We start from the raw sequence: 24,669 nt of genomic DNA on the forward strand, positions 1-24,669 counted from the left end.
GTTGCGCTTATGGAGTTCTTTCAGGTACTCCTCTTTTCATCGCACAGTAAACTGCTGATGCTGGGCCTTGAGGTGTTGCCATTGATTTGTTATCGACTTAGCTTCCCCTTTGATTTCGGGCTCAGCTGTAGAGGGCAACGGACCCCCAATCAGGAAATGGCCTGGCGTTAATGCCAGCAAGTCGGAGGGATCCTCGGACATTGGAGAGAGAGGCCGGGAGTTAAGGCATGCTTCAACCTTGGAATGTAGCGTCGAAAGCTCTTCGAATGTGTATTTTCGACTGGACGTGGCTTTATAAAAAAGTGTTTTGAAACTTCTCACACCCGCTTCCCACAAGCCTCCCATATGCGGTGCGCCTGGCGGAATGAAACGCCATAGAAGCCCTTGATGGCCGTATGTACCCATCGCAGACTCCTTGACCGCTTGCAGGAAATAACGGGATAGCAATGCTGCTGCTCCTACGAAGGTTTTGCCGTTGTCTGAATAGACCCGCTGGGGACAACTTCGTCTGGCCACAAACCGGGCGAATGCCGCAAGGAACTTGTCTGTTGTTAAGTCAGAGGTCGGTTCCAAGTGGATGGCCTTAGTTGAGAAGCACACAAAAACGCAGACGTACCCCTTTGTAATGAGGCACGCTCTTCCTGTGTAATTTTTAATCTCAAAAGGGCCTACGTTCTCAATGCCGGTGTAGGTAAAAGGCCTCATGAAGGAGACGCGGTCTGTCGGAAGATCGCCTATCAGTTGCGACTGCAGCCTTTTCTTGAGGATGATGCACACCTTGCAAGAACTCCCTGCCGCCTTTACTAGATTCTTAAGCTTTGGAACCCAATATTTCGCTCGGATTAGGCGTATCATCAACTGATTGCCGCCATGAAGCGAAATCTGGTGGATGAACTCGACTAAGAGGCGAGACAGCCGACAACTGTAAGGCAGGATGATAGGGTGACGCTCATCATACATCAGGGCCTTTGAGGCTGAGCGGCGGCCACTAGCTCTTAATAGGCCTTGTTGGTCTATGAACAGAAAAAGTTTCTTTATCGGACTTGAACCAGTCAACGGACGTTTACTGTTCAAGGAATTAAGCTCTTGGACATATTCCTCGCGCTGAATTTCGATGTTTGTAGGAGGGCTCGCTGGTCCTTTGGGACCTTTACGGCAACGAGTCGGAAAACGGAGCACATACACCAGGACTCGTAGGGCTTTGTCGAGCTTGGAAAAACGCGTAAGGAAATTCTCGGAGGCTGCTTTAGCGAAATTGCTCTTAACCACGCGCTGCTCTAACTAAGTGGATGGATTTTTGGACGGACACTGCTGGCCACTGGTCTCGCTCTTTGTAACCACTCAGGACCATGCCACCAGAGTTGACTTCCAACCAGGTCGCTGAAAGGAACGCCACGACTGGCTAAGTCGGCAGCATTTTGCTCGGATCGAACGTGCGACCAATTCTCGGCATCTGTCGCTTGAATTATCTTGACAACTCTGTTGGCCACGAATGTGGTGGGCTTTTGGCCAACAGAACAGCTTGGAAGGACCCGTCGGCATGTTAGGAAGGGACACGGTTTTTACTACTCGTGTCTTGGCCGTAATGAGATGCGCCAGTATTTTATTGCCCACCTCAACTCTCACATATATGGCTGCCCCATACGCCTTTTGGGAAGCGTCGCAGAACCCGTGATGCTCGATTCTCACATCGGAATTGTAGCCATTCCATCGCGGTATGCGGATCTTGTTAAGATCGGAATAGCTGCGCAAAAACTCTTGCCACTTTTGGCTCATCTCGTTGGGAAGCTTTTCATCCCAGCCCAATTCTTGCAGCCAAATCTCCTGCATGAACATTTTGGAACGCACTATGAATGGCGCCAGCCAACCTGCGGGGTCGAATAGTTTGGCGATCTGGGAGAGCACTTCCCGCTTCGTGTATGACGATTCTATACCGATCACCGGCGGTACAAAGAAGAACTCGTCGGAAGTAGCTTCCCATCGAATTCCAAGCGTCTGGGCGGAGCTGTCAGCATCGATTTCAAGGAAGCCATTGTGGAGACGATGCACGCTAGGAATGTCCTTGAGAACCTCTTTATGGTTCGATGTCCACTTCCTTAAGGGAAATCCTACGGAATTGAGAGCATCCTATAGCTCTCGAATGGCTCGCCTGGCCTCTTGTATGGAATTTGCCCCTGCTAGGACATCGTCGACGTACATGTGCTGCCGAATAATATGGCTAGCCCTTGGAAACTGAACTTCGACATCACTTGCCAGTTGTTGGAGGACTCGGATCGCCAGAAAAGGGGCGCAATTGACCTCAACTCGTAGTCGCGTAATTCTCCTTCCATGTTTCGGAACAGAATTCTCTGGAAAGGCGTATGTTTCGGATTAACCCAGATCTGTCGATACATTTTGGTAATGTCGGCACTAAAGACGTACTGGAAAAAACGCCACTTCAAAATCTGAATCGTTAGATCCGATTGTAGGACTGGGCCAGCGTGAAGCACATCGTTCAAACTGGTCCCATTTGCTGAAGGGCTGGATGCGTTAAATACCACTCGCAGTTTTGTAGTGGTACTTTCGGACTTAATGACCGCATGATGTGGAAGGTAGTAGGACGGAGTGTCCTGAGTCGGAGGTACTTGCCTCATGTGGTCTTGATCCAGATACTCCTGAATGACGGAGTCGTATTGCTCTTTTAACGGAAAGTCTCTTTTCAATCTATTTTCATTTCGAAGAAACTGAGCCAATTCGATGGATCTCGAGTACCCCAAACTGGACCCAGAATGCTCTGGATCGCGAAACGGTAATGTTATTACGTATTTCCCGCTTTGGTCCCTTGTCGTAGTTCGACGGAAATTGCTTTCGCAATAGGAATCCGGCTCCTTTACCATTTTAATTGGTAGATCTTCCACCTCCCAAAACTTTGTCAAAAGCTTATTTAGCTCTTTATCTGCCGTTTCGCTGATCTGGGTTGTAAACGCGGAGACCCTGCCATGGTTTGGTGTGCTGGACACTGGGCCTGTAAGCACCCAACCGAAAATAGTTTCCTGACCGAGGAGAGAGCCGCAGATATTTGTCCTTGTGCCGCTTAGCAGCACGGATCGCAAAATGTCAGCTCCGATCAGTACCGCTATTTTGGAAACTTCGGAGAACGTAGGGTCTGCTAGAGGAAGATTAGGCAAGCCAGACAGTTCGTCTTTTGGAATCGGACACGATGGAAAATTGCCTGCTAATTCCGGCAGCACATAAGCTGCTGTATTTAGCTGCAGGCCGGGTTTGGAGGGCGAACTTATCGCGAAATGACACTGCCTGGTCGACTGGGCGGAAACGGTCTGATTTAAACCGGAGACCTTGGCGTTAATTGGGCGGAACGGCAGCTTGAGGAGCCTGAATAGGCGTTCGGAAATAAAAGTTGCCTCGGAGCCCGAATCGATTAGGGCGTGAGCCCTATATTTCGTCCCAAGATGGCAAATATCCAGCATTGCCGTACCTAGCAGCACCGCCGTGTATCCAGCTGCAAAATAGTCAGCAAGAGGGAGGGTAGACGTACGGCACGGGTGGTTGCAAACCAAAAAACAAACAAAATCCAATCGCGGTGCTAGAAAAAACCCAAGCCTTGAAACGCGTGGAATGGAACGTCTTAAAATTATCTGGAGATGTTCTGAATTTATTTTAAACAATAAAAAATATCAGAGAGCTCACGTGGAATGGAAAAGTCGATTTTTGAGAAATAATTGTTCCGGTTTTTTTTTGTTTTTTATATAAAGATTTTAAAAAATATATGCAACAGCCAAAAAATTATTTGGCGCCGCCTTTGGATGGTTGGAAAAGAAATAATTAATTGTTTAATTATTTTTATTTATTAATTTATTATTTACTTTATTTATTTTATTAAACAATTATTTTTATTTATTAACTGGTGGTTCGTATGTATGTATTTTGTATTATTATTTGTGTTTCGTATGTATGTATTTTGTTTTTGTTATTTGTGTCTCGTATTTTCCTTTAAATAATTTACGCCTTTAGAAAATATTAAAACGCAAAAAAATAAACATATAATATATATATAAATAAAATGGATATTAATATCAGCCGGAAATATTATAGGAGCATGCATAGATTTGTGATGCGGAATTTTATCGATGATGTGGTTAGTGGAAATATAGTGTACAGTACACTGGGCAACAAAAAATATGTTTGCCCCAGCTTACGCACAATACTATTTATTTATTTCTCTTTGATTGTAATTATGCTGGACGCATAACGTTCATATCGACGCATTTCCGCGACTGTATCGTATGTAGAAAAATCAAATTCTACAGGAGAAGCTTTTTCTTTATTTTTGTATTTCGGTATTTTTGTGCGATTGCAGTATTTCCATGCAAATTTGTATGGACATACGATAATTTCGCGCGCACATTGTAACATACCATAAAATTGAATCTTAATTTTTATCGGAACAATAGGGCTTTCAGTTATAATATTTCACAGGGTAGTGGGACATTAGGTGGCTAACAATTTTGCATTAAAATCTCAATTTCGAAAAAAAAGCGACATACGATACAGTCGCGGAAATGCGTCGATATATGCAGAGCTTTCGTCCCTTGCTTGCTGCTTATGTAAATGCACTTGGAATACACACACTGGACAAAAAGTATTTGCCCACACAAAATAATTTTAATTTGTGATTTATTTTTATTTCTCTTTGCACTTTTCACTTGCTGGAAGAGATGTATATGTATGTTGAAATTGGATGTTATAATATAGTTACTAAAACGGGATGCATATATGTATATATATTAATGGAATTAATTAATGGAATATTAATGGAATTTGCAGTTTTATTTTTATTGGATTTTTATTTCTTTGTAATTGTTTTATTAATGTTTTTGATGTTCTTGGAGATGTGGACTGCATCTAGGAATGCAATTGGAAAAAATTTGCAATTGGAAATTATACAAAGTCGCAATATGGCGATGTTATGTATGCATATGTATGAAATGATGTATGCACCGGAGTGTGCAGATCAAGAATATATATTCTGGGAAAACTTCGGGTTTTAGCATATTCGATATTTTCGAGGTTTTTGAAGCAAATACTCGATAACATCGATAGTATCGGGTAATTGTTTACAAGTGCGGTGCACAGTAAAAACAGCTTTAAAAAATAAATAAAATTTGGAAATGATGTGTTTTTTTTCTAACATTTCGAAATCCGTTGCAAATCGGTCACCCAGGTCCGAATTTGTACTAACAATCGCATCTTTAATTGTTAATAACAAAAAAAAGGTGCAAAATTTTCACTTTCCGCCAACGGATTTCGAAGTCCGGACCGCACTTGTAAACAATTACCGAAACTTATTGTCTTTTTAATGTGGTCATTTAACACAAAAAATATCAAAAATAGCGATATATCGAAACAATTACCCTTTTTTCACTTGCAACTATCGTTTACCATCAACTCTGAATATCGATATTGGTTCGGAAACCCAAATACTCGATATATCGAAAATAATTTGAATGGTCGACCCAGCTCTAGTTTAGGGAAACATTTGAGAAAGCGTGCAAGTTTGAATATTAAAAGTTCTTTGAAAGTTTAGTTTAAAATTAAAGGTATATTGTTGCGTTTAAACTAATATATATATATAAACATTGCTTATTTTTTATTCGTGTTGATAGTGACGTGTAAAATATTTATAAACTGCTTATCCAATTGGTAAAGTTGCATTCTATGGTCATTGCTAAGAATGTGTTTTTTTGTTGGTAGAATTAAGTAAAGTTATTTACATGTGTTTAAAGTTCCTTAATTATTACTGACATGACTATATAAGTATGTACGTACATACGTATATAAATTTGTACGTAGGGAATTGGGTAAAGTTGTGCTTTAGCGGCTTTTGCTAAAAACGGGCTAGGAATGTTTTTTTTTTTTTAAGGGATACCTTGGGGCCTAAACATTAATAAAAAAAATGGCGGAAAGCGTAAATTTTAATTATTTAAAACTTAAAAATTTAAAAAATTAGTTAAAACAGCAATTATCACTGCCGCGAGACAACCCGTTTTAGAACATTGCCATGTTTTTCAAGCGAAAAACTTTACCGCGAAAAATGTATTGTGAATGAAGAGTGCTGCAATTGAGTGAAAATTTAAAAACAAAAGAAATTAAACAATTTCACCATGTCAGACACTGCCAATATTAGTACTGAACGCTGTAAAGGTTGCGAAATGACTCAGAGTGATTTTATAGTACTGAGTGAATACCCAGGAAAGCTATGGCCAGTTGCTTTTTTGCTATTTTTACAAATAAATAATTAGAAATCAAGCTTTCCGCCACTTTTTTATTAATGTTTAGGCCCCTTTAAAAAAAAATAAAATTCCTAGACCATTTTTAGCAAAAGCCGCTAAAGCACAACTTTACCGGGAATTGTATGTTAAGCTTTTTTAACACACGTTTATGAACCATGGCAAAATATGACAAAGATATTCGTGTACTCCAGGGTTGCCAACTCTACGTCTTTTTACGTAGGTAAGGTTTTAAAAGCCAAAAAAAGGGCCATGTTTGATTTTTTTTTTTGCGGCGAAATGAGTAAGTTTATTTTATTGAGCTTAATTACATGTTATTGTTTAACTTTTGAAGAGTATTCGAAAAAAAAAAATTATTAAAAAATATTAAGAAATAAGCCTGTGGCGGTTAATCTTCCGAAGCGCCTAAAGAAAAAGTTGTTTTGCGGTGAACATCATAGGGCGTTAACGGATCATCTTAAAAAAAAAAACGGGATATGCGTTGTAAAGATAATGAATTTCCCGAGGTAATTAGGAAGAGTTTTTTTTAAATTTATTTTTTGTCTATTTTTGGGAGCACTTGAAAGTGAAAAGTGCTATTTTAGCTTTAAAAATCGCTGTTAATTTATTTTTTAACAATAGAAAAAAATTAAAAATTAAAAAAACTCTTCCTGATTACCTGCGTATTTATGTAGAGAATTTGTGTTAAAAATTGGAAAAGGATCGGTTCAGTAGATTTTGAGTTCTGATGTTCACCGACTTTCAAAATAGCGTCTTCGGCAAAATCGATTCAAAGTATTTTTTTTACGTGAAAATACGTCCAAATACGGTTGTTTAAAACGCTGTAGCTCCGTTAGTTTGACTTTAATTGACTCAAAATTTGTACACAATGTTCTTGACATATTGGTCATTCAGAAAAAAAATAAAAAAAAAATGTAAAAAAATTTTTAAAACCTTACCCCCCCTTAAATTAACTACAGGTGGTATAGGTTTACCAGAATCTCGTGGCAAATAAGCCAAACTTTATACACAAATATATTAAAATCCATTCATTATTTAGCCTTTTTTATTTCAACTCTATGTGCAAATATATAAATATCTATATAAACAGATCATTTACTGGTAATAAATAAATAGATGATTTTATATTTGCATGTAAAGTTTGGCTTATTTGCCATGAGATTCTGGTAGATCTATAATTCATAGATTTTTTTATTTTTAAATTTGTTGTTTGTTTGCTGTCTACTACTTTTAGGGTAATATAAATTGTCATTTTATTTACTTTTACCTACCCTTCTCTCTTAATTTCACTCAGAAAAAAAGTACGTAGATCTACATATTTTTTATATGGCAATTTCACATTTCTACATAACTTTCTTTATCTGACCTACGCCTTTTTTAATATCCGAGTTGGCAACCCTGGTGTACTCATCAAAGCCAGCAGACTGACTAAACCATCAAGAATACCGCTCACGAATATTAAAATACAATGCTCATATTTTCTTTGAACTAAAAATTTAATAAAAATGGACGAAATAAATTAATTGACTTAACGTTTATTTAAAATTGATTTATTGAATATCAATATTTTTAAGCAAAAAATCATAATTGATAAAAACGTGTTAAATACTGATAAAAATTACGTAATGGTAATGAATTAATCATAGAAACCATGATATATCATCTTACGCCTTGACCCTGGCACATGCTTGTTTTGATAAATTAAAAGTTTGGTTTTGGTGGCTCGTATTTCAACCAGCACCTCAAAAAAAACTTTTTTATATATCTAGCAAACCATGAGAGCTAATAAATTAATAAAAAGAAGGTTTGTGGTGTGAACCTTTGACATAAAATTCTTGTTTCCTTTTTTGTAGCATTTTTTTAATACATACTTAATAAGAGTTAAAAAAAAATACTAGAGCAGCTGGTTGAACCAGCTGAGAAAATACATTTTTTAACTGATTTAAATGAAGAAAATAAGAAAAATTAATACTTGTTTTGGCCACCGTTGTTGTCAATGACCATTTTAATCCGTTTTTACATCGATTCCACCAGCTTTTTTCTCCCTAATAGGGATTTTTTGGGTCCAGAATTACCCAGAAATTTTTCATTACGTTTATGTATGGTGCCTTTCCAAATCAGCCAGGACTGTACAGTATCCGATTTGTGGTTTGGGGCATTGCCTTGGTAGAATCGAAAATTCTCCCGATATCCAAGTTCTACAGCATTTTCGAGAAAATTGGCTTTCAAAATTTCAAAATATTGAACCTTGTCCATCGAGGACTTCCGACGCCAGCTGCCGACATACAGGCCCATACCAAGCTTACTGTAGTATTTAGACTCTTCGCCAAAAAGTTGCCAACGAAGTGGTCGTGCAAGGATTTAGCTTTTTGAAACACCCTAATTTTGCAGACGAGCCCAAATATAATATTTCCGGGTCTGATGGAGCTATTTACATATGTTTAGCATAGGTAAAATACAGAGCTCCAAAGCAAGAATCTAAATACTACAGTTAAGCATGGCTGCAGTAGTGGCATGGTATGGGCCATATGTTTGGCCATGTGAAAACAGTCTTGGACCAAGACTCTTGGCGAAAATCTATCCCCATAAATCATTTGGGATCATCGGGATGCGAGGTATAAGCACTGCTTGACCAACTGCTGGACCAGTCAAAACTATTTCAACGATCACGTTATTGCGAAGACATTTGACTTGAAGACTTACAGACTTATGGGAATGTGAAGGAAGGGCACTTGGGTTCCAAGAATTTGGAAACTCCTGTGGGTAATGGAGCACATCTTGTTCTACTGCATTATCAATAGATGTGTGTGTGACTACACCTCTTGGAAGTTTATTTAAAATGATGTCATTAATTTCGTGCACGCTAATGTTTCTCGCCGCCAATATTGTCCTTTGACACATCCATCTTTATTTTCTATTCCACTGATGTCAAGGTAAACTTTTGATATTAAATCTTCAATGTTACCTACTCTTATTCCCAAAACGTGATATATTTCCATTTTATTTTGAAAACTACGTATTTTCCCGTCTCCTACTAAAAGTAATTTTGAAGTGAAAAATATACTACCTCCCCCCAAAGTGGGCTCTCTTATTGTTGCTAATTTAAAAATATTTACAATCTTGCATAATGGAGAACTTTTAAGGCAAGACTTTACAATGACTGACCTAGTGCCCCTTACTATTACGGGTAAAGTATGTCGGAAGTCCCCAGCAAACATAACAGTAATCCCACCCATGATTTTATCACAGCTTCTAAGATCTCTACGAGTTCTGTCTAGAGCTTCTACGTGAGCTGTATGGATCATGGTAAATTCGTCCTAGATAATTGAAGTGAATTCTAGTAAAATTGATCCCAAAGGACCATTTTTACGTATAGAGCACACGCTATCCTTTTCTAAAGAAACAGTTAGGGGCAGTTTAAAAGTGGAATGAGCTGTGCGTCCACCTGCTAATAAAGTTGCAGCGATACTTGACTACGCTACTGCTAAGGCTAGCTTTCCTTGAGACCTTACTTTTGCTAGTAGTAACTAATAAAGGTCTTGTCGGTCCCAAAAAATTTTCCTTCATTAAAAAAACACTTCGCAAAACACCATTATACGCTCTCATCTGATTATTAACTAATCTTGTTTTATTTGGAATAATATACTCATTTATATCATATACCTACAGGTAACAATGAGCCTGCTCTAAGGTGAATGTGGAAATTCAATAGTAGTTAGAAAACGCCATCTGGAAGAAATCAGGTCGATATGATAAAATATTAGGTTGTGGTAATGACATACCGGTTTTTACATTCAAATTTCGCGCTTCGTTTGTGAAGTCAATTATAAGGTTATTTGGTAATGACATACCGGTTTCTTTATTGATTTTTGACGACGATTTTAACATAGTTAGCATTGTCCGGTAACTTGTATATGCCTCTCCTAAAGGAGTCCCTACTGGCAAAAAACTCGGCGATTCAATTTTCACAATCCTTCCTTGAACTCAATTTTTGTCCATCGAAAAAATTTTGCATGGGCAAAAACAGATGGTAATCGCTTGGGGCAATGTCCGAACTATAAGGTGGATGCATTAACACTTCCCAACCAAGCTCCCGTAGTTTGTGACGCGTCACCAAATTTGTATGGAGCCTGGCGTTGTCATGATGGAATACAACGTCCTTACGATTCACCATTGCTGACCGCTTCTGTTCAAGTGCAATCTTCAATCGGTCCAGTACAGTAGAGGTCAGAATTGATGGTTTGGCCATAATGGATAATTCCTCTGATATCCCACCATACACTCAGCAACACCTTCTGAGCCGTCAGTCCTGGCTGTGCCACCGTTTGAGACGACTCACCGTGATTCGACCAGGATCTTTTACGCTTTATGTTGTCATATGTGATCCATTTTTCATCACCAGTGACTAACCGATCCAGAAATGAGTCGAGTTTAATACGGTGCAACAAAGATTCGCAGATTAATACACGGTAGAAAAGGTTTTTTTGGTATAACTCATGAGGCACCCAAACATCGAGCTTTTTTGTTAAATTTTTCGACTTTAAATGCCTATGGACGGTTTTCGTGCTGAGTTGAAAATTTCAAAATTGCTCGAATTTCTGCGTTTGTGAACTCCATTTCAATCGATTGTAATTTTTTAACGTGGAAGCTCATGTAATCAAACTATGTTTATGTCATTTTGAAGGTTATACCAAAACCTTTCAAACGATATACAGCATTGCCAGATTATATTTGACTTCACAAGCGAAGCGGGAAATTTGAATGTAAAAACCGGTATGTCATTACAAGAGCTCGGATAGTTATGCACGAAAAAAGGCCAAAATATGCATGCAAATATGCACGAAAAATAGCAAAATATGCTCAAGAATATGCATTCAAAAATACAATAAAATATGAAAGAATCATGCAACAAATAGTCATAATATGTTAGAAAAGGCGGTTCTTTATGTATAAAAGCTAATGTTTTGCACAGATTTACATTGAACTTCGACAAATTTGGTTTGGTTTTGGTTCAAGATCCGATACTAACGATTGGCTTCCCTGATCGGCATTTTCCTTCCTTCTTTCTTTTTCAGATTTGTATTTTAATGATGCAATATGCTGATTTACTTGGAATATTTTTTTCCTTGAACTGCACATTCACAATACGTACAAAATAAAACTAACCTATCAGACCGAAATACTTTGGGAAATTCGACTTTCATACGCAATTTGATTTGAAGTTGATTTGAAACAACCGATAACTTTGAATGCCACGAGAGAAATGATAACACTGTGCGACAAAATTTAACGAAATGTTTGCTTGAGTTACTTTTTTGATTGTTTTCGGTTAAGGGGCATAAGTTATGCACAAAAATATTTATGCCACCTTCTAAGTGATAGGATTTCTTTTTTTATGATAAATTTTATGAAATTATTATTATGAAAATATTTAACACAAAATATTATTTTTTTTTTTTACTTCCAATAAACTATTATTTTTTTTAAAAGTGAAATTTTTTTCTGATTTTTTTGGCTTTTTCAGAGGTATCCTCGCGTAACAAGTTCCATACAAAGTCGCCCAGAGTATAGAGCTGGGAGAAAAAAATTTTAAAGCATTGTTATAAAAGCCTAACGGTATATTTGCTTAATACATTTTAATTAATAGATATTGAACTTGCATTAACGCTTATAACGGTGAAAAAATATTTTCCCAATATGGTATTATAAGGCTGTGAAATATGCAAAAACACGCGTTTTTTGGACCTTTGAGTGTGCCTAGAAGCTGATTGGCTATTGATATTAACAAATTCAAAAATTTGTATTCTTATTTTGACTAGTAGAAGTGAAAAATAAGAAAAAATCAACTCAAACATTTTTTTGTCGCACAGTGTAATTTAAGAATATAATAAAGCGTTTATTATGATTAGTCATTGAGAATCCATTAATAAGTTATCAATGTACCTAGTGTTGATCATTTGATGAAAATAAACAACGTGAAAGTCAATTTACTTTCAATTTCAGAATGATTTTCATATGTCACAGCTAAATTATTATCAGTTTTGATGAATGAAATATTAAAATATGCTCAAACATGCACTTTCGATCAAAATATGCTCTAAGGAATAAAATATGCACAATATGCATGGAACATGCATTTGCATGACTATCCGAGCTCTAGTCATTACCAAACAACCTAATATTTCGATTTAGATCTTAATGCTGATCAAGAATATATTGTTTTTCATCATTCTTTAGAATATAGAGTTCTCTAACGATTCTTGACTTTCGAATTAAATTTCATAAAAATCGGAGGACTATATCATAAATGTAGCTGTCATATGAACAATCATCGAAAATATAAATGGTTAAGCCTTTACGTATTGTGCCCAACACATTTGATGACTTCAAGGGTAATAAGCTTTGGGTCGCCGAAGCTAGCTTCCTTTCTTGGTTTTTGCTAATCTATGCATTTGTAAATAATGTGACTTTAAATTATTTTCCCCAATTACATATATGTCCGATGCAGTGTAATCATTAGCAAAATTTAAAAATTAATAAAAAAAAAAATAATAAACTTACCTAAATTTATCTAAAAAATTAAAATTAAATACTTACTTTTAATACTTTTATTGTGTTTTCAGAGAATGGCAGGCAGAGGAAATCTACTAAGCTTATTTAAATGTAAGATTCTTGCTTCGGATATATCATCTTCGAGTGATGATCGCGCAATCGACAGCGGTTTGGATGTGAACCACTCAAATACAAGTGGGGAATCTCTTCAATTAAAAAAGAATAATGAATCTAATCTCCTAAGCACCCTTCAAAGTATAAACATATCGGTTGGTCGAGGACGTGCGCAACTTATAAATACGTTGAAAAACGACGACACAGTATCAAAAGAAATTATACCTTTTAAATGTCATTCAAATTCAACAGAAAACAAATCCCACCCGGAACATGAACCGACTAGTCCTAGAAATGATATATTTAATTTCAATGTCGTTCACGGAGCAAAAGGTAATATATAACATGTCAGTTCCTTTATTATTTTTATGCGAGATGATATCGACTTAACTTTAAAAATTTCACCAATAAATCGGCGATATCATGTAGCTTGTCCATTGTTGTTTGGCATTAATTTAACCTTAAATAAATTAAGACAGTGTAAACAAAGATTTTGCAACTGAGATGGGGTATATTTTTGAGGAACTGTGTTATTTTAAATAAAACTTCAGCCGATCCTAGATGACAGACTTTACCTCTTAAAACTATTTACGATTTGAAATGCTTGCAATTTAATTTATGTAATACCAGGTCTATGCATTTGAAACTGCGTTTTTTTTTTTTACAACTTTACAGATTTATTAAAAACAAGATAGGAAGCTAGCTTCGGCAAGCCGAAGCTTATATACCCTTGCAGTCATTAAATATGTCTAACAAAATACAAAAAGGCTAAACAGCATCAAATCTATGATGATTTTTTCCATATTGTTCATATGACAGCTATATGATACAGTCGTCCGATTTTGATGAAATTTTATTTGTAACTCAAGACTCATTAGAAAACTCTATACTCAAAAAATCATGATTGTCTGATGAAAAACAACGAGGTAATAATTTTATTTCCGTTATTTCTATATAGATTTTTCGATCTTTATTATTATTATTTATTAGCTATTATACATAAAACGCATTTACAATATACTAACTAAGGTTTTAAAGGCCAAAAAAGGGCCATGTTTGATTTTTTTTTTGCTGCGAAATGAGTAAGTTTATTTTTTTGAGCTTAATCACATTTAATTGTTCAACTTTTGAAGAGTATTAGAAAAAACAAGAAAGGAAGCTAGCTTCGGCAGGCCGAAGCTTATATACCCTTGCAGACATAAAATATGTCTAACAAAATACAAAAAGGCTAAACAGCATCTAATCTATGACGATTTTTCTATTAATTTTCCATATTGTTCATATGACAGCTATATGATATAGTCGTCCGATTTTGATAAAATTTAATTTGTAGCTCAAGACTCATAAGAAAACTCTATATTCCAAAAATCATGATTGTCTGATGAAAAACATGGAGGTAATAATTTTATTTCCGTTATTTCTATATAGATTTTTCGATCTTTCCTATGGCAGCTATATGATATATTACTCCGATTTTTATGAAATTTTTTTCTCGATTTAAGAGTATTAGAAAAGCCTGATGTTCCAAAAATCATGCTCGCGGGATTAAAAACAACGACGTTATAATTTTTTTCCATTATTTATATATATATTTTCTGATCTCTCCTATGGCAGCTATATGATAGAGTTATCCGATTTTGATAAAATTTAATCCGAAATTCAATAGTGGTTAGAAAACGCCATTTGGAAGGAATCAAGTCGATCTGATCAAAAACAACGGAGTAAGAATTTTTAATTTCATTCTCTCGTATGGTAGCTATCCGATATAGTCGGCCGATCCGGCTCGTTCCGACCTATATACTGCGTGCAACAACTAGACAACTTTTGGGAAAGTTTCAGCCAGATAGCTTTAAAACTGAGAGACTAGTTTACATAGAAACCGACAGGAGGACAGACGGACAGACAGACAGACGGACAGACGGACAGACGTACAGACGGATTTGGATTCAGTTGGTGATGCTGATCAAGAATATATATACTTTATGGGGTCTGAGGTGTCTCCTTCACTGCGTTGCAAACTTCTGACTGAAATTATAATACCCTTTTGCTCTGCAAGGGTATAAAAATTATTAAAAAATATAAAGAAATACGCCTGTGGCGGTTAATCTTCCGAAGCGCCTAAAGAAAAAGTTGTTTTGCGGTGAACATCATAGGGCGTTAACGGATCATCTTAAAAAAAAAACGTGATATGCGTTGTAAAGATAATGAATTTCCCGAGGTAATCAGGAAGAGTTTTTTTAAAATTTATTTTTTGTCTATTTTTGGGAGCACTTGAAAGTGAAAAGTGTGATTTTAGGTTTAAAAATACCTGTTAATTTATTTTTTAAAAATAGAAAAAAATTAAAAATTAAAAAAACTCTTCCTAATTACCTGCGTATTTATGTTGAGAATTTGTGTTAAAAATTTGAAAAGGATCGGTTCATTCGATTTTGAGTTCTGATGTTCACCGACTTTCAAAATAACGTCTTCGGCAAAATCGATTCAAAGTATTTTTATACGTGAAAATACGTCCAAATACGGTTGTTTAAAACGCTGTAACTCCGTTAGTTTGACTTTAATTCGACATATTAATCATTCAGAAAAAAATAAAAAAAAAAATGTAAAAAAAAATTTTTTAAAACCTTACCTTATTTACCTTACATTTATTTACAGCAAGGGTCGCACCGGAGGTGTTACCCCAGATTTGGATTTCATTAAGCACTTCTATAAATTTATTATTTAGTGTATAAGTATTTTTACATTTGCTAAAAATTGTGGCATCGTCTGCATAAATTGACAGTTTAATTTGCTTATGTCTTAATATTATGTTATTTAAGGACTGGAAGGCAATCATGAACAATACCACAGAGAGGGGCGATCCTTGTGGAATGCCATTCTGGAGAACATAAGGTGGATGTGGTAGCACTTCCCAATTCAGCTCCCTTTAATTTTTGCCGAGTGACCAAAGATGTGTGGAGACTAGCGTTGTCATGGTGAAAGACGATTAGCTATTAGCTGCGATTAGCTAGTGCCGGCTCCTTTTCTTTAATTTTTTCCGCCAAATTCGACATATTTTCGAAGCTAGATTAGTTTTAGTGGCCGAGCGTCGAGCAGGTTCGTATGCTCGGGCAGACTTTACAGCCCGTTTTGTCGAGTTTTTATTTTCACAAGTTTTAGAAAACGGTGCCGGCCATAGTAAAAAAAATATATGTCCGATCAAAAAAAACCAAAGTGATCTAGCTTCAGTATTGAATTATCCTCTATTTGAACTAAAAAAAATGGATAAAGGTACTATTTAAATTACTTGTTTTGCAACTTAAAGTTAACCTTTTTTTTCCAAAAAAGTGAATTTTTTTTTCAAACTTAGAAAAAATTTGGAATTTCGTCATTTCTTCGGAATTTATTTAGTTTACATAGAAAAGGAACTTATAAAAAGTAAAAAAAATTTGGTTCCACTGTTTCAGATGCATCACACAAACTCCATCACCGGCACCGATTAACAAGTGCACACTCCAGGCGCCCCAGAAAAATCGTTACAACTTCCGCTAATTTCAATTATTTGCAATAATAAAAATTGTTTTTTAAAGTTTAAATATAATATTATACCATCTCAAAATTTCGTTTACCGCAATCATTTTCTTCCCTTTCAAAAAAATGGTTGAAAAAACGCTCTTTTTTCGGCTGCTAAAGCAGACCACTGCCTTAATTGTCCTGAGGTTATTTGGGAAACTACCTATTAACCCTTTGAGGGGCACATTTTTCTCTTTGGCGAAATTTCAGTATTAATGGTTGTATATAGGTTTTCGGGGTCGCTGATTACGATTCTGATATCGGAATTGTGAAATTTTGGATATTAATCTACTGATATCAAAATCGTTATCAGCAACCCCGAAAACCTATGTACAACCATTGATATCCGAATTTCGCCGCGTAACAAATAATGAAATCAAACGGAAAGATTCGTCAAATAACACTATTTTCAACTTATTCAAAAAATTTTTTCATGAAAACTAGCCTGCCGAAAATTCTGAAAAAAACATATGTTTTTGTTCAATGTATATGCTCGTCAGAAAAAAATGTTCATAATTTTTGGACCTGTAGTTTGCACACAGCTGAATTTATTCAAAAACACGACAGTTTTTTCAAGTTTGAATTTTTATAACTAATTAATTAATAACAATTTCACGAAATTTTTTTTTTCATAACTTTTTATAAGTATTTGAGAGTCTAAATGATAATATATTTTTACTAAAACGAGTGCAGTGCGAAAGAGATTAATTAAAAACGGCAAAGAAACAGGTGGGAAGTATACTTCCCACTGCCCCTCAAAGGGTTAAGCGATTTAGGTCAGACCATGTTTTCTTAGTAGATGATAGAGGGGATATATTGGAGGTAAATCTTTCAAAGGATTCCCGTTTTGCTTTTTTGGAACTGTATTTGAAAAGAGCATTAGCTTTCCTGTAAGAAATTTGGGCAGCGGTGCTCTGAGTTTGTTTGTAGGCGTGCCAAAGAGATTGTTTTGCTTGCCTTAGATCTTGCAGAGATTTGCTCCACCAAGGAACATTTCGCGGATGTAGGGAGGGTTTGGAGGGAATTTTTATAAAAAAGACTACTTGATCAATTCTTTTCAAATTTTCAGAATATATTTATACATGTTTTAAGAATGTATGGTGAAATTTTTAAAGAAAAAAGTTACATATTTTTTAAGTTATAGTCGATCTCCAACGGCGCTAAAAAAAAAGTGCCTCAACTGCTGCAGTGATTCCGGCCCTCTCCGTGGACGAAATCAAAAAATGAAAAATTCTCGTGAAACTATATAATATTTTCCATACCATGAACTACGATAAAAAAAATATCAAAAAATGACAAAATGGCAGCGTTTAAAAAAAAAAATCGAATTTTAACCAAAATTTTGGTCGTTTTTGGCCTGCCAAAATTCGATTTTTGATCGGATCAAAAAACCGATAGTTCATGGTACGTAGAACTATATAAAGAACATGTAAAAAAAATTTGGTAGTGATCGGATCACAAGTTTTTGAGTTATCACTGCAGCAAATTTGGAAAATGCTGTTTCAAGAAAAACGCGTTTAAAGATAAAATGATCGTTTGCACTGTTATAAGAGCGGCTGCTCTTTGAAATGCTATAACTCAAAAACTATTTGAGATATCGATTTTAAATTTTAATATGTTATTTTTAAAGGTGTAATCTACCAAAATATGAAAAAAATTTTTTTTTGATTTTTTTAAAACTTCACACTAGTTGTGCCCCTTAATCTAATTTATTTACGACTAATCAAGCACCAGGGTCACACTTTTTAGTATCGTTTTAAAGCTTATTGTTTTAGGTACTATCGATGAAAATTTGGTAATTATTCGATAACATTTGTGGAAGCTGTTCAGAGGAATGCAACTAATTTGTTGCTACCGCTTTATGCACTTCAAAAAAAGGCCAATGTTTTATGATTAGATGAGATGTGTTTTTATATTTTGGGTTTCAGAGTATTATTTGGTTATTCTTGTGTACAATGTTTGTGTGGTTTGCGTTTTACAAGATCGCGACCGACAATTTGCTTGCGAGGATGTAGCGAGAACGAACGAAATGTGAATCGGTTAAGAGTTGCGAAGACGAAGTGATGATAAAGAAGATAGATAAAAACAAGATAAGCAAAGTTAGGCGCGATTACATTATGCGGGTGTTGGTAAACAACTTTGCGTTTACGTTTATGTTACGTTATGTTACATTACATTAGCAGTTGGACATTTGAATAAAGGGTAGAATTTATAAGTTAGGGGTTCTGCTCCGAACATGCTCCCCCGCTGGAAGAGTCACGCTGACAGACGAGGTGGTCTCAAAGGGCAGAACGGCCAACTTGCCAACAGCTCTTCGGATGATGCCTGCAGCTGTTCGAATAACTGCAACACGGGCCACGCCATCTGGTCCAAGTACGATGCTCTCAACTCTGCCCATGCGCCATTGGAGTGATGGAAGATTGTCGTCCTTAATGATGACTATACTGCCGGGCGACAAATTTGCCTTTTCTGATCGCCATTTCCCACGTTCCTGGAGTAGCGATAGGTAGGCAGTGCTCCACTTTTGCCAAATCGCCTGCTGCATCTGGCAAACTCGCTGCCAGCGACTTAGCCGATTGATGCTGAGATGGGTGATGTCGGGTTCGTCTATGGCGTTGAAAGCAGTGCCAATAAGAAAATGTTCAGGCGTGAGAACCTCCAAGTCGCTAGGATTTTCTGAAATGGGGCAGAGTGGTCGAGAATTAAGCATGGCAGATACTTCGCAAACGAGAGTACGAAGTTCATGAAAAGTTAAAACCGATTTTCCAACCACTCTATGAAAGTGGTATTTGGCTGCTTTTACGGCGGCCTCCCACAAGCCACCAAAATGAGGCGAGCGGGGGGGTATGAACTGCCAGTTAATGCCATTAGACAACAGGTCATTGCGAAGCTCGATATTTGGAGGATCAGCAAGGAAGATTTCCCTGAGCTCCTGCAACTCGTTTTTCGCACCAACGAAGTTTGTTGCGTTGTCCGACCAGATGGTGTTGGGCTTGCCTCTGATGCTGGTGAAACGCTTGAGAGCGGCGAGGAACGATGCGGTAGATAAATCCTCTACTAACTCCAAGTGAGAGGCCTTAGTTGCGAAGCAAATAAAAACTGCCACGTAACACTTCGCAGGCGGTCGATTCCTGACTTCCGATTTCGAGAAGAATGGGCCACAAAAGTCGATTCCAGTCGTTGTAAAAGGACGACTTGGTTGCACTCGGCTGGCCGGCAAGGGTGCCATGATGTGCTCCATCATTCTCGGCTTCAGTCTGAAACACCTGATACATTTGTTTACGATAGCTGCGACTGTTTTTCTGCCTCCAATTGGCCAAAACCTCTGGCGCAAGGCAGCTAGTAAACTTTGCGGTCCTGCGTGCAAAAACTTGTGATGAAAGTGAGCGACGATTGCTTGAGTGACAGGATGATCCTTTGGCAGCAAAATGGGATGTCTCGCATCGTAGTCCAGAAGCGAGTTTTGCAAGCGACCACCAACACGAATTAATCCTGAGTCATCTAGAATAGGATGCAACGACGAGAGCTTGCTATTTGATGCAACCTGCTTGTTCTTTCGCAATGCTTTGTAGTCCTCTGCGAAGGAAGCACGCTGGATCCCTTTGATGAGTAGATGTGTGCCACCTTTGACGTCATCGACTGTGAGTGGTCCTTTGCGACGCGTTTGATTTTGAAACTTGAGAAGCCAGAACCGGTATATATATCCAAAAACTCGCTGCAGCTTTCCAAATGAGTTTTGAAATTTGCAATCGAAGGAGATATCCTGTTTCTCGGTTACGACTAAAACCATGCGACGACGTTCAGGCAAGTCGTCCACAATAGGCGCTATATTTGGCCAGCACGATGAATCCGAACGTAAAAATGGAGGTCCCTCTCGCCATAGGTTCGACTCCAAGAGCTCGAGAGGTGAACATCCACGCGATAATATATCGTCAGGGTTCCAGTGTGTGGGTACATGACGCCATGTCATGGTCTTGGTGCGATCCTGAATCTGCGCAATTCTGTTGGATACAAAGATATTAAAATCTGATGGAGGTTTACGAATCCAAGAAAGCGTTATGGTTGAATCAGACCAACAATAAAAATTACAATCCGATGAAAGGGTTAGTGCAATGTTTGAGATGAGCTCTGATAACAATAGCGCTGCGCATAATTCCAATTTTGGTATGGTCAGGGTTTTTAGGGGCGAAACTCTAGATTTGGAACAGAGTAAATGGGTTGAGACACAGCCATGAACTTCAGATCTGACGTAAACGCAGGCGCCATACGCTGCTAAGCTTGCGTCACAAAAGGCGTGTATCTCCAACGACGAGTTGGGCTGCATAACGAAACGAGGAAATTTTAAGTGCTTGACCGCTGAAATCTGCTTCATGTGCTCCACCCATGAGGAGTGCAACGATTGCGGAAGCGACTCGTCCCAATCCAGTTTGTCTTTCCAAAGAATTTGCAGAAATATTTTTAACTTGGTAACAATCGGTGCTATCAATCCGAGAGGGTCGTAGAACTTGGCAACGGCCGATAAAATCGATCTTTTCGTTGAACCGTTTTCTGTCATGGTTCCAGACAACGAGAAAAGCAAGTGATCCGATTTTGCATCCCAATATAAGCCGAGTGCTTTGAGGACATCAGTTCCATCATGAAACCTGAGCGTTTTCTCGCGATCAATTTCTAACTCGCCTTCTAAAGCTGCTGCCTTATTTGAACACCATTTTCGAATTGGAAAATGACCCTTGGATAGCAATTCCTTCACCTGCTCACGAATTTGAGCTGCCTCCTCGATCGAGTCACCTCCAGAAATGAGATCGTCCACATAAAAGTCTCGGCGAACTATTTTGGCTGCCAACGGGAACTCAGCTTCCTCATCATATGATAGCTGCTGCATAGCACGAATTGCCAGAAATGCAGCCGGCTTAGTGCCGTAGGTAACCGTATCGAGCGTATAAGCCTTGACCTGCTGATTTGGGTCGTCACGCCATAAGATAAGACTGCAAATAGTTATCAGGGCTAGTGACACGGACACATCGATACATTTTGCAGATGTCCCCGCATAATGCAACTTTGAAAAAGCGAAAACGAAGCAGTGTGCTGAAGATTTTGGGCTGTATTGAGGGACCTGAAAACAACAAATCATTTAGAGAGTACCCTGAGGTCGTTTTAGCTGAGCCATCGAATACGACCCGTAACTTTGTGGTTGTACTATCTGGCTTCTGCACGCAATGATGAGGCAAGTAATATTGCGAGGCTACTGATTGGTCCGAAGCAAGTGACATATGCTGTAGGTCGACATACTCCTTGATGAATGCAGCGTATTGCGACTTCAATTCCACATCCTTGAGCAATTTGCCCTCCAGCGTCTTAAATCGACGTAAGGCACGACCGTATGAATCACCGAGCATGTCGAAACTGGCTTTGGCAGGCAAACGAACCGAGTATTGCCCTGAACTGAGTCGAGAAAAGGTGTTCTGGAATAGCTGCTCGCACAATACATCTTCATCAGTTGCGACAATTGGAGATCCACAGTAGCTGTCGATTTCCCAAAACCGCTTGACAATGCCTGGCAAGGAATCGGTTTCCGATTGGATGACGGGCTCAGTGGTCACCGCAAGTGCTGAATGCTTCAAGTTTGAGAACGAAATCCCTCCAGATGCGATCCAGCCAAGACGCGTTTTTTGCAAAATGGGCAAATTTTCGGCTAATCGCATTTGCCCGACGCAAAGCAATTCGTAAAAAATGCCAGCTCCTATCAACAAATCGATACGCTGACTATTGTAGAACCACGGATCAGCAAGAACAAGATTTGGTGGTATGTTCCACCCTAGGGCGTTTAAATCGAAATGAGGCTGATAATCCGTAATCTTGCCACTAATTACTGCAGTCAGTGCTGTACGATATTTTTTATCCCTAGAGTGCGCTTCGAGATCGACGGTTGCGTTTGATGAAAGTGATGATTCACCAACTCCAGAGATAGATGTGTTTGTTTGACGAGTAGTGAGTTGCAACTGCTTAACGAAACGAGAAGTGACGATGTTGATTTGAGCGCAAGAATCTAACAAGGCTCTGCAGGGAACAAATGCACCAGATCGATTTCTGATGAATACGATGGCAGTGGCAAGCAGCACATAATCGGTCTTACTATCCGACGAGACAACAGGTGGAGCTTCAGAGAATGATGACGATAAGAGCGAAACGACATTTTGACTGTTAGTAGTGGTAGTTGGAGGAGAGGGTGCGGCGATGGCGTTGGAATCGATGTGAAGCAACGAATTGTGCTTCGAATGGCAGCGTTTGCAAGAACCAGACTTGCACTGTTGCATACCATGGCCTTTGCGCAGACAATTTAGGCACAAGTGCAGCCTTTTAGCCTCCTTATACCGCAAGGTGGGACTGAGGTTCAAAAACTGAGCGCATTTAGAAATGAAATGATCTCTACTTTCACACAAGCTACATGAAGAGGAGGTTAATGATGATGCTACGAGTGCGTTGTGAATATTTTTGTTAGTGTTTGGTTTTCCCACCTGTTTGCTAGGTGTCTGGATTAGCATAGCATTTTCAAGATTCTCCAACATGCGGCACCTCTTTTCCAGGAATGTAGCCATATCCTTCCACTTCAGCAGCTTGTTTGCCTGCAGACCCTCTTCCCATTTCTCTCGAGTGTGGCGATCCAACTTCGAAGCTACCAGATAGATCAGAAGACCGTCCATGATCTCCTGTGTCGTTGCCATGGTGTTCAGCGCACGCAGATGCGAATTCATCTGGTCGCTTAAGCGTCGTAAGCTTGCTGACGATCCTTGCTCCACACCTGAAATCCCGCAGATAGACCGTATGTGTGCCTGAAAATGCAAAAGTTTGTTATCAAATCTCGAAACTAGTAATTCGATAGCCTTCTCATAGTTAGCTTCCGTGGGCTCCAGTGATCGAATTGTGTCCAACGCTGTGCCATCCAAGCATGACCGAAGATGCTGGAACTTTTCCACGTTGCTCAGGTCATCATTATTGCCCACAATGGTGTTGTACATCGCGTAGAAATCAGGCCAATCGATATAGGCACCGCTGAACCTTGGCAACTTGAACTCTGGGAGCCTTGTGGCACGCGCAGCGGGTCTCGAATCACCACCGACATGTGGAAGGGCTGTAGAATTCACGACTGAAACTCTACGCTGCTTGCCAAGCTCACGCGAAATTTGCGATTTTACCGCGAGGAAGGTGTTAGCGAACTTTGACCGAGCGTCACTGCACAACTCCTGCAAGTCTAACCTTTCGACCGCGGTTTGACTTTTATCAAAGTCCACTTGCATTTGATCGACAAAATCAAGTCGCACCTGAAGATCAGTCTCGTCGAAGTTGACCGCCTCATCTGACTCCAGATAGCTTTTTAAAGCTTCTACCTGTCTTAAGGTAGCATCAGCCTTCGCTTTATAAAAGTCTAAGTCACTTGGTACCGCCGCGGATCTTGCACCAACCGAATCACTTTCAGCCATCATTTTCAAAAAGAGTATACGAAAGTCACTATCACTTTAAGCTGCCGATGCAACTGCACGAAATTGAATGCAAGAGACGAAAATGCAACGGAACAAATTCGTAAGCGTTCACTGACCTCGCTTAACACGGCTTATATGTGCACTGCACTTTATATAACCAAGATCAAACTGTGGTTATGTATGCGAACAAGATCACAAAAGAAAGCGCGCCAAATAATACCCAAGCACAGGAATATATGTACATATATATGTTTGCAGGCCTCTTCACCGAATTGCGAAGTGGTGTCCAAATGCACTGATAGGCCTTTTCACCGATTTGTGAAAACCGAAAGACGAAATAAAAAACACACCCCACGTATATCACGTCGGGGTCACCAAATGTTCAGAGGAATGCAACTAATTTGTTGCTACCGCTTTATGCACTTCAAAAAAAGGCCAATGTTTTATGATTAGATGAGATGTGTTTTTATATTTTGGGTTTCAGAGTATTATTTGGTTATTCTTGTGTACAATGTTTGTGTGGTTTGCGTTTTACAAGATCGCGACCGACAATTTGCTTGCGAGGATGTAGCGAGAACGAACGAAATGTGAATCGGTTAAGAGTTGCGAAGACGAAGTGATGATAAAGATATAGATAAAAACAAGATAAGCAAAGTTAGGCGCGATTACATTATGCGGGTGTTGGTAAA

At 38.3% G+C, this 24,669-nt stretch overlaps 2 protein-coding genes across 2 annotated transcripts in view; one reads left to right on the forward strand and one right to left on the reverse strand.

The window, feature by feature from the left end:
• Nucleotides 1-317: 317 nt before the first annotated feature.
• LOC122320331 lies at nt 318-3,467 on the reverse strand. The gene is made up of 4 exons (XM_043208525.1): nt 2,185-3,467; nt 1,646-2,095; nt 673-922; nt 318-458 (listed from the first exon to the last, which is right to left on the reverse strand). Exons 1-4 carry the CDS (start codon nt 3,465-3,467, stop codon nt 318-320), a joined length of 2,124 nt encoding a protein of 707 aa, XP_043064460.1.
• A 2,042-nt stretch (nt 3,468-5,509) lies between these two features.
• The window catches only part of LOC108098848 (protein argonaute-3), a 209,061-nt gene continuing 189,901 nt past the window's right edge, over nt 5,510-24,669 (forward strand). The window contains 2 exon segments of the mRNA XM_043208480.1: nt 5,510-5,597; nt 12,911-13,286. Coding sequence (XP_043064415.1) covers nt 12,914-13,286 — 373 coding nt within the window. The 5' untranslated portion in view covers nt 5,510-5,597; nt 12,911-12,913.

This window comes from Drosophila ficusphila, unplaced genomic scaffold (genome assembly GCF_018152265.1).
Source record: "Drosophila ficusphila isolate 14025-0441.05 unplaced genomic scaffold, ASM1815226v1 contig_470, whole genome shotgun sequence".
Classification (NCBI taxonomy): Eukaryota; Metazoa; Arthropoda; class Insecta; order Diptera; family Drosophilidae; genus Drosophila; species Drosophila ficusphila.